Source organism: Penicillium concentricum (assembly GCF_028827145.1).
Source record: "Penicillium concentricum strain IBT 3081 chromosome Unknown utg000002l_segment0_segment0, whole genome shotgun sequence".
Taxonomy (NCBI): domain Eukaryota; kingdom Fungi; phylum Ascomycota; class Eurotiomycetes; order Eurotiales; family Aspergillaceae; genus Penicillium; species Penicillium concentricum.
The window spans coordinates 10929371-10947651 of NW_026622755.1; the positions used below are offsets into that span (position 1 = coordinate 10929371).

Genomic DNA, 18281 nt, shown 5'->3' on the forward strand with positions numbered 1-18281 from the left:
CTCTAGGCAGGACTGTCATAATTGTTAGGTCCATGGCATATTCATGGCTTATCCTATTGTTGATTCCTTATCCTATTATTCATGCCTCATTATATTATTGATATCTCGTACAATAAATGCCTTAGGTAGCAATATTTATTTTTATAGCTGTATAAGGTAACAATATTACCCAATTCAGTAATCACCTCTATTGTTATCTAGCAGATATTTAATTCTTAGTTTTCCTCCCACTTCTCTCTTTCTCTCTCTCTCTCTTTATCTTAAATTTCACTTTTATTTTGATTTTCATTAAGATGCCTTCTCTGTACGAAACCCATTCATCCTGTATCAATATCCTACTTCCTGCTTCTGGTGAGACCTTTTTTTGAATCAGAATATTCACTAATGCTTCACTCCGTACGATCTAGGCCTCGCCCTGCTGGCTCCCGCCCCCCCGTCCTAACCTCCCCCTTGGTCCTTATGCTCGGGCACGAGCTCACACACACGAAGCTCAGGCTGCGTTTGCTAGGTTGTGGGGGTTAGTTGATGGCAATATTGACCCGGTCGGTGGGTGGCCTACTACCCTACAATGGCTGATTGAGTTCTGTGAGGGGTATATCCAGACTGGAGCTGAATTTGGATGGCCTGTCACCTCCCTAGGTACTGGAGGGAATAACTCTCTCGTACGGTATGCTGGTCCTCGAGGTGGTGTTTCACAGATACCATTTCTAGTGGGAAGCCCTCTTTTTGCCCGTTTCGTATATAGCGACGAAGGCCGCGCCTTGCTTGCCTTGACCGGCTATAACGTCCCGTTTATGGTTGGCCGTATTCGGGGCGCCTAGATTGCGAGTATGCGCCCGTCGTACGTAAATGCTTTGCTAATACAATCTCGTGGATAGGAGCTTATTACCGAGTGCGATGAGTGTGCTAATAAGCGCCGTCGTACAGGGAGCCCCTCCCTATTCCCGATCTGCTCCCGTGCACCGGGGTATTTCGACGGAGTATGCGGCAACTGCAAGTTCTAGGATCATGGATTCCGCTGCTCCGTACGAGACGGCACTGGCAACCGGAACAGGACACGAAGAGCGGCCGCTCCCCCAGCTCGGAGCCCCCTTCCACAGTCTTAGTTGGCTATTGGGACAGCCGCCAATCCCGTCGAGCTGGATGATGACGACGACGTCATCATCATTGACTGAGTAAGGATACCTTTTCTTTTTATTCCCCTATGCCCTACCTAGTCGTACGGGGACTGTGTGCGACACCTGAGCAAACTTGCACCTTTACGTGGTGTTTAGGATAAGTAGCCTTTATGGTGAAACCAAGCAAGTTACAATAAATATAAGTTACTTTCTTATGATCTTTACACTTTACTTAGAACGTGGGACTTCGTACGACTACTGTTTATTGAACGGCGTAGATTTCTCTTTATGTTAGTGGAGAGTTTCGCATTTTCTATGGCTTCGTTCTCATGTTGTCTAGTCTTTGTTTTGCACCTGGGCCTTTGTACGAGGGACCTTTATCTGATGATGTGGATTTCTATTCTGGTTAGTGGAGAGTTTCGCATTTTCTGTGGCTTCGTTCTTATGTTGTCTAGTCTTTGTTTTGAACCTGGGCCTTCGTACGAATGTGGGATTTCTCTTTATGTTAGTAGAGAGTTTCGCATTTTCTGTGGCTTCGTTCTCACGTTCTCTAGTCTTTGTTTTGAACCTGGGACTTCGTACGAGGGACCTTTATCTGATGATGTGGATTTCTATTCTGGTTAGTGGAGAGTTTCGCATTTTCTGTGGCTTCGTTCTTATGTTGTCTAGTCTTTGTTTTGAACCTGGGCCTTCGTACGAATGTGGGATTTCTCTTTATGTTAGTGGAGAGTTTTGCATTTTCTGTGGCTTCGTTCTTATGTTATCTAGTCTTTGTTTTGAACCTGGGCCTTCGTACGAATGTGGGATTTCTATTCTGGTCAGTGGAGAGTTTCGCATTTTCTATGGCTTCGTTCTTATGTTCTCTAAGTCTTTGTTTTGAACCTGGGACTTCGTACGAATATGGGATTTCTATTCTGGTCAGTGGAGAGTTTCGCATTTTCTATGGCGATATTCTCATGTTCTCCAGTCTTTGTTTTGAACCTGGGACTTCGTACGAATATGGGATTTCTATTCTGGTTAGTGGAGAGTTTCGCATTTTCTGTGGCTTCGTTCTCATATTGTCCAGTCTTTGTTTTGCACCTGGGACTTTGTACGAGGGACCTTTATCTGATGATGTGGATTTCTATTCTGGTCAGTAGAGAGTTTTGCATTTTCTGTGGCTTCGTTCTCATATTGTCCAGTCTTTGTTTTGAACCTGGGCCTTCGTACGAATGTGGGATTTCTATTCTGGTTAGTGGAGAGTTTCGCATTTTCTATGGCTTCGTTCTTATGTTATCTAGTCTTTGTTTTGAACCTGGGCCTTTGTACGAGGGCATGGGCTTTTTATTCTGGTCAGCGAGGGGTTTTGCATTTTTCTAGGTTTAGGCTTATATTCACCATACTACATTTAAACCTGAGCTTTGCCCAGCTACTCTGGCTAGAAATAACTTCTAGCCAATCTAGCCTTTCTTATATATTCTTGGTTATCTCATTATGGCTTCTATAGCTAGTGCTGGTCCTCCTGGAGGACCTCCTCCCCCTCCCGGATCGCTTGTTCGTACGCTAAGTGACCCTTCCTAGGTTACTCCTAGGGCTTCGAATCTCTTTAACCTTGTACGAAGGGCGACTGTAGGAGAAGGGGGTGCCGAGTACTATATTGTCCGACTGACCGCCTATGGGTAGAGTGCGCCAAAAACCGCAATTGGGGGCAAGGTTTGCCCCCAAAAACCAAACCGCAGTGGTTGCGGTTTCCAACCACCCAAACCGCAACCAAACCACAAACCACTGCGGTTCCCCAATGGGGCCCCAACAAAAACCATTTTTGTATAAAATTGAGGTCTTGGCATACATAAACTGGGTGACTCATGCTAATATATTACTGTTATTTAACCTTGTATTGGTCACAACTATACTTTATATCCGCGTGGGCGGTAGCATTTGTTTCTAACCTCGGTCAGAAATATACTACGTGGGTAGAGCCTAAGCCTTAACTAGTACTAGTATCAGCCTATTATATGGATAATAAAAAGGAGAAATTGTTGGGTCTTAGATGTTCTTCTATATTTTATCGCGGAAATATATATTCAATATAACAGTTTAATATATATCTTTCCCTGATCACTACAGTTTCCCTACAACTTTTTAAATAAAGGTATTATAATATTATAACTTATATTAATCAATTACGAATTATCCTTTTTATAAATATTATCCTATTTCAATAATAACTCCTTAGTTTATAGACTGTAAAATTAGTTTAAAGTCACTTAGTTATTTAGTTGAGACTTTGATATAGCTGCTGCCTTAGGCTCAATTTTCGAGGTAGCTTTCGGCGGAAAAATGATTTAAAGTTTCTTGCGGTTTCTTGCGGTTTTTTAATGGTTTCTTACGGTTTTTATTGGTTTTTTGCGGTTTCTTGATGGTTTCTTGCGGTTTTGACCCATATAGTAAGCTACTGTTATCCAATTAGCGGCTTAGTATACTAATTAAATCGCGATATATCCACTTATTTAGGAATCCTTTGTTGTCCTGTCAGTCGCGTCTATATAGTTAGTTAGAATCTGTATAATTTATGTAAGTCTGACCCTTCCCTCTTAGTATTTACCATTAGTAGTTGTGTTTTCATACTCATCATGTCTCAAACCCAGCAATCTGCCTTCTCCTCATCGATCTACGATAGTGATTTCGACAATTATACTCACAATCATCCTTTTATATCTGATCTATCTGAGAGTCAGGAAACATTACCTTCATTCGAAACGGACTTCCTCCGACCGTCCCTACCTCCATCAATCCCTTCAACATTCACACGTGTTGGCCCTGGTCGTAAGAAGGTCTATTTTCTCTATGACGAAATGCTCCATAACGACTGGGTAAGTTGGTGGCTAGAGACAGGCTTCGGTAAGAAACAACATATATCCTGGGACGCGAAACATCAGTCTAGTACCTGGGACACATTTCACCAGGTCGCCCATAGCTCTGATGGTACTGCAAAGGTTATGTGCAAGCGCTGTGGACAGATTCTTGAGCACCCAAACTTTGTCCGTGAGACAAAAGATGGGAAGAAACAGCGTCAAGGAACCTCAACTATGAAAGGCCACCTTTCTAGCGCAGGGTGTATAAAAGCTACCCAAGGTCAAGGGACAGATATCACTCGATTTTTACAGCTCAAGGTATGTTTCTCGTCTATTATTATAATTAGTTCTAGTCTAATTCCTAGACTATAACTAGAATACGCCGATCGCCAATGAATTCAGTCAAGAGATATGGGAACAAGAGCTTCTTACATTTCTTACGGTCGCGCGTCTTCCCTTTCGGCTGATCGAGCATCCTAAGTTTCATCGCTTAATCCAGATAGCCCAATCTGCACCGAGGGTCCCGGATATCCCTTCAGCAAAGACTATACGACGCCGGCTACAATCCTCCGTACAACAACAACAGGAAAGAATTCTAAGAATGCTCCCAGAAGATACAAAAATATCAATTGCTCTTGATTGCTGGACCTCGCCTTTCACACAGGCATTTATGGCTATAACTGGCTATTTTATCGATAAGGACTGGCAATACCGTGAGGTTCTTCTCGGCTTTGAACCCCTTTACGGATCACACTCTGGTGTGAACCTAAGTTCTGTACTCCTCGATATACTTTTGCGACATAAGATCGAAGATCGGGTCTTCGCAATCACGACTGACAATGCATCAAATAACCAGACATTGGTTGATACACTACAACAAGCAATATCAGAAGACACTACCCTTATTAGGGTCCCTTGTCTTGCCCATGTGATTCAGCTGAGCCTTAATGAGCTTCTTGGGTATATTAAGGCTTGCCCGCTCAATGAATCAACGGAGACACGGTGGACAGAGCAGCGATCCCAGTCAGCGCGTATGAATGCAACTAAGCAAAATATTGCCAATACACTATCGAAGGTATATATTTATACAATCTAGAGTTTTTATATTATACTAACTACGATATCTAGATTCGAAACCTTGCGATCTATGTGAATGCAAGTCCCCAACGACGGGAAACCTTCTACAATCTACAAGGCGAAACAACAAAGCTTATGCCTCTTCAAGACGTTAAGACACGCTGGAATTCTACGTTTCTAATGCTTCGACGTGCAAAACGCTTACGATCGTTTTTCCAGCCATTTTGTGATGAGTATGAGCGGCCTGATATGGTACTCGAGGACGAAGAATGGCGCCAGGTTGACTACCTTCTCTTCATTACCCAGCCCTTCTTTGATTTCACAGTTGAACTTTCAAAAACCCGGGATGCCACTACACATCATGTATTTCTGATTTATAACAAGCTGTTTGAGCACCTAGAGCTATCAATCACCCAGCTTACGCGGAAGAAGACTACCTGGAAGCGACAGATGCTTCAGGCGTTACAAGCTGCGCGAAAGAAGCTTGATGAGTACTACTCTGAGACAGATAACGTACGAGGGCATCTTTATGCAATCACTACAATGCTAGCTCCAGCGAACAAATTCCAGTTCTTCCAAACAGATGATTGGGATGATCGTTGGCGTACGATATACAGAAAGTCTCTTGAAGAGCATTTGGCTGTTTATAAAGAACGTCTTGCCCAGCAACCGACGTCTCCTCTATCTCTTTCGTTAGGGGGAGGAATATCGCGCCTAGACTCGATGGTAAAGCCAAAGCGTCCCCGCTCTGCTGTAGCAGGCGATGAGCTTTCGCAATATCTTGATAGTGGTATGTATCCTTAATTACTTTGCTTTATATGATATTAATTATCCCACAAGCTACTATAGATATAGCGCCTTTAGTGTTTTGGAGGGAGAATGCCTATCGTTTCCCAACTCTTGCAGCCCTTGCACGAGATGTGCTTTCAGTCCCTGCGACTGGTGCTGGTGTTGAACGACTTTTTAATACTGCCCGAGATATCTGTCACTATCGCCGTGGAAGATTAAGTGCAACAACTATCCAGGAGTTAATGATGTTTCTTTGTACTTCAAAATTCGAGATCGAGGAGGAACAGGCAGTATTCCTACAGGAATTCTTTACTCGCGACGAGATCGAAGCGGCAAAGGAGGAGAAGGAAATCACAACTGATACAGTGAACGTCGATCCGATTAGTGATACTGAGGAAGAGCAAACCCAGGAAGAGGAAGAGGTGCAAGGTAGGGAGGATATACAGGTTATGATCGATCATGATACTGACCCTCCCCTTCCTTCTAATAAAGATAAAAGCACTCAGATACGTGCTTCTGTAAGAGCTCGGAAACGGATCAGACATGACGAGGATCTATACCAGTATTATTAGCGATCAACAGGATAGCGAATTCAATCATTACACTAATTTCTGACCGCGGTCAAAAAGCTAGTACTATAATAAGAGAACCCTATATTTCTGACCGCGGTCAGAAATCAAGTGCCTAAGCCTAAAGCACTTATTTCACATATATCATATCTTCGAAGTCAAATACCCTAAGAAACAGAGAAAACCCGCATAAATTATACACTGACAAGGACCCACCCAGTTTGCATTGTTTGCCAAACCATTGGGGCCCCAAGAACCATTGCGGTTTGGGCCTCGAAAACCAAAAACCGCAATGGTTTCTGAAACTGGCCCCAAAAACCAAACCATTTGCGGTTTGGGGCGGTTTGGTTTTGCGGTTTTGCGGTTTTTGGCGCACTCTACCTATGGGAATGCGGCGCTCCGAGAGCTCTGCCGTACCCTAGAGCAGCGCGAGGTCTGGTCATGGCCGTCGTACGAGTTTCTTGTGAAGATGAAGAAGGACCGAACTCCCGTTATCTCGGCTGATCAAGTACGTTGATATTTCTTTGGGTTGATACTAGCTACTAATTCTCGATCTGGATAGATCCGTAGTGCACGGCCGTCGTACGTTAATGGACTCTTGATCGCTTCTCGTGGAGTTCGTTTCCAAGGGATATGCTATCGGTCTCGCTAAGGCCACCCATTTGGTAAAAATGTCGTACGATTGCCTGGTACCTGGGAGGGATGCTGTGCTAATTGCAAGTGGAAGGAACAGACAGCGTAGTGCAATGTAAGAAACCCTAACGAGCCGCGATACATCCTGTAGGCGTCTGCTCCTCTTCCACCCCTAAGCCGGGTCGAGGAGCTGACCGACTCGGACGAAGCTAATGACGACAATGGTGCTGGTGGTGCTGGTGCTGGTGCTAGTGGTACTGCTGCAGTAGTATAGATTGGGATCGTACGATAGGTATATTGGTGGTATTGGCAGCTTGGGTGAGGGGATAGGGACAATACACTAGGTAGTCAAAGTAGGAAGTTTAGGGCTTGGGATTCAAGAGTTATAGAGTCAAGGTATCGTACGAATATGAACTTTATTCACCGATTCCATATAGACTCTGTACAATCCTTCCGAGTTTAAACCAATGGGAGATATATATTTTATTGTGGGTCCTCTACGTGAACTTCTGGCTATTCCCCCCTTTCTAGTGCTAAAAAAAAAAAAAAAAAGGCTAAAGCTTTAGACTGATGAATACCCCACTCATAAGTGGATTTTGTCTTTCGTACGATTTTGTATAAGGGATAGCCTTTGGAGCCTATCCTTGGCTATCACTCTTGCGATGGCCGAGACCAGCCCTATAGGTCCACAATTTATCTCACTCCTACCCCGATTTCCTCTAGTGGTTTGTTAGTCCTGTCAGGTAGCCGTACGACCAAAGTAGATCGCCTACTATCTTACCCACGATCCTTATCGGCTTTCTCTACGCCACGCCTAGGAGACTGTAGCGACCATAGGAATATGGGAAGGTATCTCGTACGATCCAACCACTTTATAGTACCCCCTGAGTGTCTAGGACCCAATCCAAGCTCTATCTATCTATACCGACGGCATACTGTGTACTGTGGCTGCTGACTGTCAGTATGTCTGTCGTAGCCTGAAAGCGATGAAGGAGCACTGGCGGACAACGTATAGATTCTCTGTCCGTACGAAGCCTGGGCACCCTCGAGCTTAGCACCGGCAGAGAGCTAGAGATCTCCTTGATCGATCCTGGCGGTAAGTGACCTGTTAGCGGTTCTTCGTACGAGGGGCCGGCTTATTATACTTTTGGGTGCAGCAGCCTGGGATCCCCCATTTACCGTAAGCGCCACCGATCCTATCTAGCTAGGCCGAGGAGATTGTACAATAGGTCGAGCAGCGCTATACTGAGGCCCTCTCGACGGTCGAGCATACCATCGAGGCGGGCTAGGTCGATGACGCTAACCTATGGCTTCGCCGTACGTAGTGGCCCACGTATCTCCGGGGCATTCTAGTACCGCCCCTCCTTTAGTCGCTCGAGACTCTAGCGCCTGAGGGGGTCGAGAACGAGGCTATCGTACGAGTAATTTGGGACGTGATGGGCTCGGTTGCGGCTATGAGCTAGCGTATCACTAAGCAGTGTGGCCACTTTGCCCGGACTGAAGCCGCTCGTACGGAGCAGCATGAGAGCCCCTTTACTCCCCTCCTAGCCTACATAGACGAGGCGAACATCCAGCGCCATGTCGAGCCCTGGCAGCGGATCCTGGTTTTCTTTGCTCGCACACAGCAGCCGCATAACTAGCAAAGCCCTTAGTACCAGTTCACACCCCGTTAGTCTCGTACGTGGCGAGAGCTTTGGCGACTGGCCTAGGCCTAGACGGAGGTACCACTAGGCGAATCATCTATAACCGCTCAGAGCTAGGGCTCCCCATCTTATCCCGACCCGCAGTCGTACGACGCCTTCTCTGCAAGCCCGGTCCAGATCGCCTGTATGGACTTTTGTATTGAACTCCTCAACCAACGGATCGGCGTATCGGAGTATGAGAGCGCCTTTGTCTGTGCCTTAGCTGTCCTCGGCCGCACTTCGTACGGCTGGATGGATACTGACAGTTACCCCCCAATCCTGTCAAAGATCCTCAAGATTGCCCGGTTTATCGTCCTCCACAAGGCGGTCCGACTTGATCCGTACGTGGACGAGCTGATTGCCTCCTTCCAGGGCCATTCCAGCAAGCTGGTTCTATCTGCTGAGACCCCATTTGACGAGCCTGGCTATCTCCTCTCTGGGTACGATCATCTTTCTCGTACGATAAGCCCACAGGCCCTTTCAGTGCACGGCGAGAGCGACGCTGAGGTCGAGCAGGACCAGGCGGCGCCTCTCCAGTTCACCCAGGAACAGCGCCAGCGGCCACGGCGGTTCACCCAATGGCTCCATCTGATGGTCACACGGTTTATGGTACGAGGCTCGCAGACACCGATCCAGTGGCTACTCGATCTCCGTTCGTACGGCCTCAAGGTCCACTTTAATAGTAGTCAGCCTGGGTTTATTACCTGGACTGGCGAGGACCGGATTCTCTACAAGGATCTCCACTTCACCATGCGGGACTTTCGTGCGTTTATCCATGGCCTGACGCACGCCCTCCAACAGATCCTGTACGACGAGCTACTAGTCTGCAGGGCCGAGGCCCTTCCTCCTATCCCATGGGATGCTTTGATGGACGATCCCGCACAAGGCCAGCCGGGCTGGAGCTTTCTCAATGACCCTCGTACGAAGCTGCCAGTCAACGGAGCCGAGTGGATGATGACACGTATATCCAGAGAGGCCAGCCTCCAGCGACTCTTCCTCGACTCCCAAAAGGGCCAGTTTCGTACGACCGCAATCCGGAGCTATCTTCGAGCGGTTGTCCGTTTCCGAGAAAAGCTGAGCGTCGCGGTTCATATCACTGGTGGGCAGCCTAGCCGGGCCCCTGAGCTTCTCTCCGTACGACACCGTAATACGGAGACTGCTCACCGGAATGTCTTTATCGAGGATCGGCTCGTTGTGATTGCGACCAGCTACCACAAAGGCTTTTACACGCGGAACGATACAAAGCTGATCCATCGCTATCTTCCACGTGAGGTCGGCGAGTTGCTCGTACGATACCTCTGGCTAGTCCTTCCCTTTCTGGAGCGGTTGCAGGTTCTGACCCCAGAACAAACTCCAGCTCGTACGGCAGAAGCATATGTCTGGGCCCCAGACCCCAGCACCGGCCGGGTCTGGTCATCCGGTCGGTTCCGCGAGGCCCTCCGCAATGAGAGTGCGATTGGGCTCCATGGCCACACACTTAATATCTCGTCTTACCGGGATATTGCCATTGGGATCAGCCGCCGCTTCCTTCATACAGCGAGCGCCTTTCCACCGAATTCGTACGAAGAGGGCGATACCGAAAAGGAGCTTGAGGATGGTGACCATATTGACCTGGAGGGATCGACTGGCTTCAACAGTGTCCTTGGCCGTATCGCCGACCTCCAGGCAGCCCATTCATCCCACGTGGCGGGGTTTATCTACGGACGAGAGATCACTGAGCAGGCTGGCTCCACCGTACAACGACGGGAGTTATTCCGTCAGTCCAGTGTAGATTGGCATCGGTTCCTCGCCTTCTCATCTATTGTTACGGAACTAGCCTAGTTGTGCAACTTAGACGGGTTTTAAGAACAAGAAGGTTTCGTTGAGGAGAGGAGTTCTCCTGAGCTAACAAATGTGTACATATTCCGTCGAAGGCGGTAACGTTTGGCAGATTCCGCGCAGCATAAGCAAGCATCTTCCATAGGGCTTCGTACGAAGTACGACGGCCCCATAACAATACCCCCCTCCCCTAGGACAATGACTGTTTGCTTCAATAGACGCCAGATTAGGAATCAATGGGAGAAGCAAACAAAATCGTGGCCTATGATTGGCCGAATAGGGCAAACGTGTTCGACGACGTCGTTGCTTTGTAGCATGTGGGCTGTAGTTGGAAGGCATAAATAGGTCCTCAATTCCCTTCTTCTTCTTCTTTTTTTTTTTATTTTTTATTCGCAGTCTCCAAACCTCCTGTCAACCATGGAGTCGTCTAACTTCAATCTTCTGTCGTACGACCCGCGTCAAGTCGAACCCTCCTCCCGGCGTATGCTCCTGCCCCTGACTCGCATTGAGCACGGAGGGAAGCAGTATGTCAAGGTCCGTCTGACTGCTGCGGGAAACGAAGCCCTTCGAATGCTGTGCTTCACTCCAGTGCAGCGGGAAGTGTGGAGCTGGCCCTCTCCCTCCGCCCTCTGTTGTAGAGGAGCTCATTGACTAGACCGTACGAGGCTTAGCACTTTTCATAGACGCAATCAACACACAATATCGAGGTTTCTAGACTCAGTTAGCACTAGCACGAAGCGTAGTAGCTAGCCTTATCAAGGGACCCATCGATCTTTCTAAACGGTGCGGTCTTCTGTAGCCACACGTCTAACGCTATTGTGTCCTTGAGTGCGTCCGCTGGCTCTGTGGTTGGTCTCGTGTAGCCTCTCCACTTAACCTTGTAGCTCGTACGAGCGTTGTTCCTCCTGCGTGTTTGTGTCTCATCTATAATTTCTTCGATCTCCCACTCTTCTTGGTCGTCGACTATGATTGCTGGTGGTTGCGGTTCGTGTGCCAGTTGGGACGGAAGGGGGTCTTGTGTCGCGAGTCGTACGAGGTTAACATGGAATACTGGGTGAATGCCGGGTGGCGTATCCAGTCGTACTGCGTGGGAACCAATAACTTCCTGAACCCTATATTTTGCGTTCTTCCAGTCGAGCTTCTTGCAGGGTCGTTCGGTCTGTATATTTTTCAGGTTTAACCAAACAGCGTCTCCGACTTGGAAGGTAGGCGCCGGTTGTCGGTGCCGGTTAGCGTTTGCTTCCATCTGTTGGTTGGCGTAGGCTATCGATGCACGTGCCCAGTCCATAGCTCCAGCTAGCTTTCGTACGATCGTTTCTGCTTTTTGGATTGGGCTTGGTTCTGGCGTGGTAATGGTGCTGTTTATACGCGGTTCCTCGATTGGTGGGTCAAATGGAGAGAGGTTATAACCGTGGGTTAGGAAGAAAGGGCTTACGCCGGTTGCTGCGGAGACTCGTCCATTTAACGCAAGTTCGGCCATTGGGAGTAGGCGTTTCCAGTCGTTCTGTTCAAATCGTACGAAGAGGCGTAGGTACACTTCTAACGTGCTATTGTGTCGTTCGGTCTGTCCATCGGTCTCGGGGTGGTAGGCCGTCGACAGCCGTCGTATAACCTTACATAGCTGGCAGATCCGTTCCCATAGGAGGCTTGTGAATTGGGTTCCTCGGTCCGAGACGATCGAGTTTGGGAATCCGTGTTGTCGTACGAGGCTGTCAATGATTGCCCATGCGGAGTCTTCGGCCGAAATTGACTTCATCGGCCTTAGGATCACTCCCTTTGTCAGCCGATCTGTGATTACCAAGATGTTCGTACGGCTGTCGCTTGGTGGTAAATCGGTGATGAAGTCGAGGGCCACGTCTCGCCATGGTTGTTCTGGCACCGGGAGCGGCTTTAGGAGGCCTCGCTTCAGCTCTCGCCATGGTTTCGCCCCGTTACATAGGTCACAGTTCCGTACGAATCTCCGGATGTCGATCGACATATTCGGCCAGAAGTACTCGCGGCTAACCACTGTATAGGTCTCCTCCCTCCCTGGGTGTCCGGTGAGTCGAGAGTCGTGTGCGGTCTGAATGATTTTCGTACGAAGGGGCTCAGAGTTAGGGACCCATAACCTTCCGCGGAAGCGAAGTTTCTGGGCTTGGTCGATTGTGCATTCGGAAGTTGAGACTTTTAGCTTTAGTTCTGGTGGGAACTTCCGTAGGCCCTGTTGTAGTGTCCGTATAGCGCCCTGGTACTCGTCATCCCCATCTCTCGCTAGCTCCCAGTCTTGTTCGTCAGGGGTTTGCTGTGCGGTCGTGGCATGGATATTCACAGTAGCCTTATCGTCTCCTATCTGCGTTAGGAGACACTTCGTACGATCTGCGATTCTTGGGTCTTCCTCGGTTGGGTTGTCTTGGTCTCGTCGTGATAGGGCGTCCGCTCGGGCGTTGTCTGTACCGGGGCGATATTGGAAGTCGAAGTTGAACCTACTTAAGAAGAGTGACCACCGCATATGCCGTTCAGTGAGCTTCCTTGGTTTGAAGAAGTATTCTAGGTTCTTATGGTCGGTGATAACGAGGAATTTCCCTTGGACTGAACGTAGTTCTGCGTCCCATGCTTCTAGGCATCGTACGACAGCGAGCAGCTCCTTATCGTAGATCTCATAGTTACACTCGGCGGGAGCGTTTTTCTTGGAGAAGTAGGCGCATGGTCGTAGCACACCCTTATCATCGTACTGTGAGAGGACTCCTCCAACCGTGTATCCTGACGAGTCGGACTCTACCACTGTCGTACGAGATGGGTCAAAGGCTGCTAGTATCGGCTCTGTTGTGAAGAGTCGTTTTAGCTCCTGGAAGCTCTTCTCGCATATAGTAGACCAGACAAAGGGGACGTTGTTTTGCGTGAGTTGGGTAAGAGGTCGTACGACTTCTGAATAGTTTGGGATGAATTGTCGGTAGAAGTTGGCAAAGCCGAGGAATCCCCTCACGCCTCGGACTGTGGTTGGTGTTTCCCAGTCGAGTATCGCTTGCACTTTTTCAGCGTCCATCTTAACCCCTTCTCCTGCTCGTACGATAAAGCCAAGGTACTTGGTTTCGGTGCATTCGAATTCGCACTTCCCAATATCCAAGTGTAGGCCAGCTTCCTGTAGCTTCTGGAGGACCTTCTTTACGTGTTTTCGATGATCTTCGATGTTCCCTTCCGAATAGATCAATACATCGTCGAGGTAGGCGGAGCAGAAATCGTCTAGGTATTCTCGTAGGGACCAGTTGATATATTTCTGGAATGAGCTCGGCGCGTTGGCCAGGCCAAAGGGGGTAACAAGCCATTCGTAAAGTCCGTACCTCGTACGAAACGCGGTTTTCCATTCTTCTCCTTCGGCAATCCGGATCTTATGGAACGCGGCTGATACGTCGAGTTTCGTGAACCATCTCGCTCGTCCGATCTGGTTCAGCGTCTCATGAATCAGGGGAAGGGGGTAGCGGTCCTTTTTTGTGAGAGCGTTTAGCGCTCGGTAGTCGACGCAGAAACGGAGCCCTCCTCCTGGCTTTCGTACGAATAGCACTGGTGCTGCTGCTGAGGATTTGCTAACCCTAATGAAGTTCTTATCCAAGAGCTCATTTAGGGTCTTTCGTAGCACTAGAAGTTCTTCGTTCGACATATTGTAGAGGGGCCCCCAGGGGACTATTGGTTCTTTACCATTTTCTCGTATAAGTTCGATTTTATGGTCGATTCCTTCCCCGCGGTGTGGTGGGAGTTTAGTCGCTTCGTCGGGGTCAAATAAAGGGAGGAATTCGTGGTACTCAGTGGGGAGTTCCACCTTTAGGTCCTTTGGTTTCTTGGTTTTCAATGCTTTCTCGATATCGGCCATAGAGACAGCAAAGATTTGGGAATCGTACGAATTATGGTCTTTTATTGCTGACTGAATCTCTCTATGCATTGAGAGTGCCGAGATCTCTGTAGTATCGGGGAGAGGAGTTTTGCCGATCCCATAGAGGCGGGTTTTCGATGATCGAAGATATAACCGGTTCCTTAAAGGTTCGAAGCAAGCGTTCTGTTGTCTCAGCCAGGGTAGGCCAAGAATCAGGTCGTATCCGATGGAATCAGGGATCATATAGAAGTAGGTCTCTTTCTCAAAGTGGTGGTCAATTGAGAGGGAGGTTCGTACGATTTGTGAAATCGTCCCCTTTCCTCCTATTCCTCTTAATGTTCGTGGTAGGATCTCGAAAGTCTCTAAGTTCCTTTCTTTCGCAAAGGCTTCACTGATAGCTCCGTACGATAGGCATCCGCTATCGACTAAGGTACGGGCCATAGCTTGTCGGTCTAGGGTCGCGGCAATGACAAACGGTGGGGAGTTCATACGCGTGGCTTCAAATTCTTCCCAAACAGAATGTTTCAATTTTGAAGTATCTAGCGACCTCCGTACACGATTTCGTACGAAGGTTATTCTTTTCCCGAGTCGTTGTCTCCATCTGCATCGACAGCGTTCACCTCTAGAGGTCGGGTGGCAGGCCGTAGTCTACAGCCCGCAATCAGGTGCCCTCTCTGTCCGCAGCGTAGGCATTCCCCCTTCATTCGGCGTTGGTCAATCTCTTCCCGGGAGACCCATTTTGCCCGTTCGTTCGTACGAGAAGGACTGCTCCTTTGGTTTGTCTTTAGGGCCGCGATCTCGGCTTCTAGGGCGGCGATCCTAGTTGCTTGAGTAGGTTCCCAGTCCATCCTGCCGGCGTCGTCTTGGGTGTTGCTGAGATTGCCACGGAAGAAGGGTCTTAACTTCTTCTTCTGGAGCGTTTCAATCTGCCGAAGGTCGTGGTCGATCCGAAGAAGGCGGTTCCGGTAGTCATCGTACGAAGCGAATTCAGCTCCGACGGTACTCTGGAGTAGATCGACGTTGATTGCGGTCCGGAGAAGGGCCATCTTCTGGGCATCGGACCAGTGTAATCCACCCGCGGTAACTAGTGTCTGGTCGAACTCAGATAGGAAGTCGTGGAGACTCCTCCTACCCTGCTTCATCGAATTTACTCGTACGAGGGCACGTTGTTCCTTGTCTGGGTCTTCAAAGTAGAGATCCATGGCTTGGTAAAATTCATTGAGAAGGAGGGGTTTCTTCTCATTCTCCATTGCTACGATCCATGCGTGGGCTTGCTGGCTCGCAATGCCTTCTAGCCTACTAAACGCGTAGTAGGTCTTCATTTCCTCGGAGTGAAAGTAGTGGGCATCCATCAAGAACTTGATTTTCAAGTTCGTACGAAAGGCTGCGTACTCCTTAGGGTCCTGTCCATTGTAGGTTCGTACATCGGGGTAAGTTGGCCGGGTCGGCCCCCTTTCTATCCTATCGTTCTCTCGTGGTGGGGGAAGATCTCTCCCATCGCTTGTTGTGCCGGTAGTGCGTCTGGTAGGTTGTCGTGATCAAAGGTATTATGTCGTCGTGGTTGGTAAGACATCTTGTCTCTCACTCTGTACTAGTAGGAACTCCTTACTAAGCGTCGATAAAGGTGACGAACGAAACCTAATGTTACGGAACTAGCCTAGTTGTGCAACTTAGACGGGTTTTAAGAACAAGAAGGTTTCGTTGAGGAGAGGAGTTCTCCTGAGCTAACAAATGTGTACATATTCCGTCGAAGGCGGTAACGTTTGGCAGATTCCGCGCAGCATAAGCAAGCATCTTCCATAGGGCTTCGTACGAAGTACGACGGCCCCATAACATCTATCGAGTCACCGGTTCACCAGGGGTTTGGGAAACGGAAGCGTGCGTTATGGGAGCAAGACTATGAGGAACGTCGTACGGGGCGGCGTTACCTCCTCCGGGAGACCAATCTGGCTAATGCTCTCCAGTCGTTTTTTGGAGATACCACCGTACGATTCCGGGGGATCCAAGCTCGGGCACTTCAAGCAATCGTGGCAGGTGAGAGTCCAATTGTCACAGTCATGCCTACCGGGGCGGGCAAGAGTCTCCTCTTTATGCTTCCCGCGTGGGTGGCTGGGGGGCTCACGATTGTCGTCGTACCGCTGGTTACGCTTCGGGCAGACCTCCGGCAGCGTTGTACGACGCTTGGGATTTTATGCGTTGAGTGGGAAAGCCGACGGCCTCCGGACGAAGCATCGATTGTCCTTGTGACACCCGAGTCTGCCCTCACTGAGGAATTTCGTACGTTCCTAAATCGCCAGCAGCTTATACACCAGCTTGATCGGATCGTTATCGACGAGTGTCATCTGATGCTCCACCAACATAGCAATTTCCGGCCTACCTTTCGAAAGCTTAGCCAGCTTACCAATACCAACGCTCAGCTAGTCTTACTCACAGCCACACTCCCACCAAGCGCCGAGCACCAACTCTGGAAGCGGCTTCATTGCACAAGGGAGAATATTTCACTATATCGGGATCGTACGAGCCGGCATAATGTAGCCTACCGTGTTTGGAGGCCTCTGATTAAGCGTGGCTTCGAAAGCATGTCCCAGTGGATCCAGATGGATTGTGTGGCCCGGTTTATCCATCAACGTGTGCAGCTCGGCTTCCCAGGCCGTACAATTGTATACTGCAGCACCATCACACATACTCGTACGATGGCCGGTCTCCTAGGCTGTGAGGGCTTCTTTGCCGAGCAGGCTGATCGTGCTGGGATCTTGGAACGGTTCTGTGGCGGCATGGGTAAAGTCCTTGTGGCCACCAACGCGCTTGGGATGGGGATTGATATTCCTGATATCCGGTGTGTGATCCATCTTGGGTGGCCCCGTACGATGCTCGACTACAGCCAGGAGAGTGGACGGGCTGGACGAGACGGCCAACCCAGCGAGGCAATCATCATCCAGCCAGATAGTTTCCATGAGCCACCAATCTGGTTCCAACTACCTGCTGGAGCGGATGAGAAACAAGTGCAAGCCCACCAGGCCGATATAAGGCTCGTACGAGAGTATCTTAATGTGCCACTAGATGGGTGCCGACGGGCAGTCCTCGATGGATATCTTGATGGGGACTTTGATGGGCGTACGAGGATACACTGTGGTGATATTATTGCGCAGGGGCTTGACGAACAACGGTGTGACCGATGTCAACCTGATTGGTTCCATGGGCTCTCGTACGAAGTGACACGGGCTATGCTACCGGAAGCAGAGATATCCCAGCAGGGTGTCATGGTGAGTGATAGCTGGCAGCCACTCCGTATAGCCCCAGCGAGTCCATATGGCTCGAGGGCATCTAGTACGGCCAGTACTGAGAGCTTCCAGTCCCAGGTCCCAAGAGGGATTCGACCTGCAGCCAGTCCTATACAGGGGCCAGTGATCTCTACTAGCGAGGCCAGGGCGATTCCCACTGAGGTGCGGTACGAACTCCGACAGCAGGATATCGTACGAAGGCAGTTTGGGCAGCAACGGCGGGAGGAAGGGCCTCTGGCACTGCAATTGATGGAATTCCTCGAGGCAGAAGTCCAGAGGTGGCAGGATCGGTGCTGGGTCTGTACGATGGATGGAGGTGATAACGACCATGACTTATATCAGTGTTATGCCCCTGGCAATAATACTGCTCGGCAGTGGTATCTTCGGTGGCGAAGTAAGATGTCGTACGAGCGAGGGGCGTGTTGCTTTCGATGTGGTATGCCACAGCAGATTTGTCGGGTTGGGTTTGAAAGGGGGAGTGTATATATAAACATGTCTTACTCCCGATATACGCGATGATGGTATATGGGGTGCCCCAGCGGGACTTGAATGGTACGAGGAGTATACAGGGGCTCTGGGCTAGGCGGCTTCAAGAGCGTGGAGTTGATTTTGGTAATGAGGCTGAGGTAGTGAGAT

General features: G+C 49.1%; 3 protein-coding genes across 3 annotated transcripts; all 3 read left to right on the plus strand.

The window, feature by feature from the left end:
• Window positions 1–3730: 3730 nt before the first annotated feature.
• N7517_007883 (uncharacterized protein) lies at window positions 3731–7294 on the plus strand (the record flags this gene model as incomplete). Its single annotated transcript, XM_056725613.1, has 7 exons — window positions 3731–4270; window positions 4329–5027; window positions 5081–5819; window positions 5870–6336; window positions 6608–6895; window positions 6950–7003; window positions 7172–7294. The coding sequence occupies 7 exons, from the start codon at window positions 3731–3733 to the stop codon at window positions 7292–7294; spliced, it is 2910 nt and encodes a 969-aa protein (XP_056581863.1).
• A 1019-nt stretch (window positions 7295–8313) lies between these two features.
• Window positions 8314–10420, plus strand: N7517_007884 (uncharacterized protein; the record flags this gene model as incomplete). The annotated part of the gene is made up of 5 exons (XM_056725614.1): window positions 8314–8337; window positions 8391–8435; window positions 8484–8624; window positions 8781–10299; window positions 10368–10420. 5 exons carry the CDS (start codon window positions 8314–8316, stop codon window positions 10418–10420), a joined length of 1782 nt encoding a protein of 593 aa, XP_056581864.1.
• Window positions 10421–16421: 6001 nt separating this feature from the next.
• On the plus strand, window positions 16422–18043 carry N7517_007885 (uncharacterized protein; the record flags this gene model as incomplete). Its single annotated transcript, XM_056725615.1, has 2 exons — window positions 16422–17946; window positions 18021–18043. 2 exons carry the CDS (start codon window positions 16422–16424, stop codon window positions 18041–18043), a joined length of 1548 nt encoding a protein of 515 aa, XP_056581865.1.
• Between the last annotated feature and the right edge of the window lie 238 nt (window positions 18044–18281).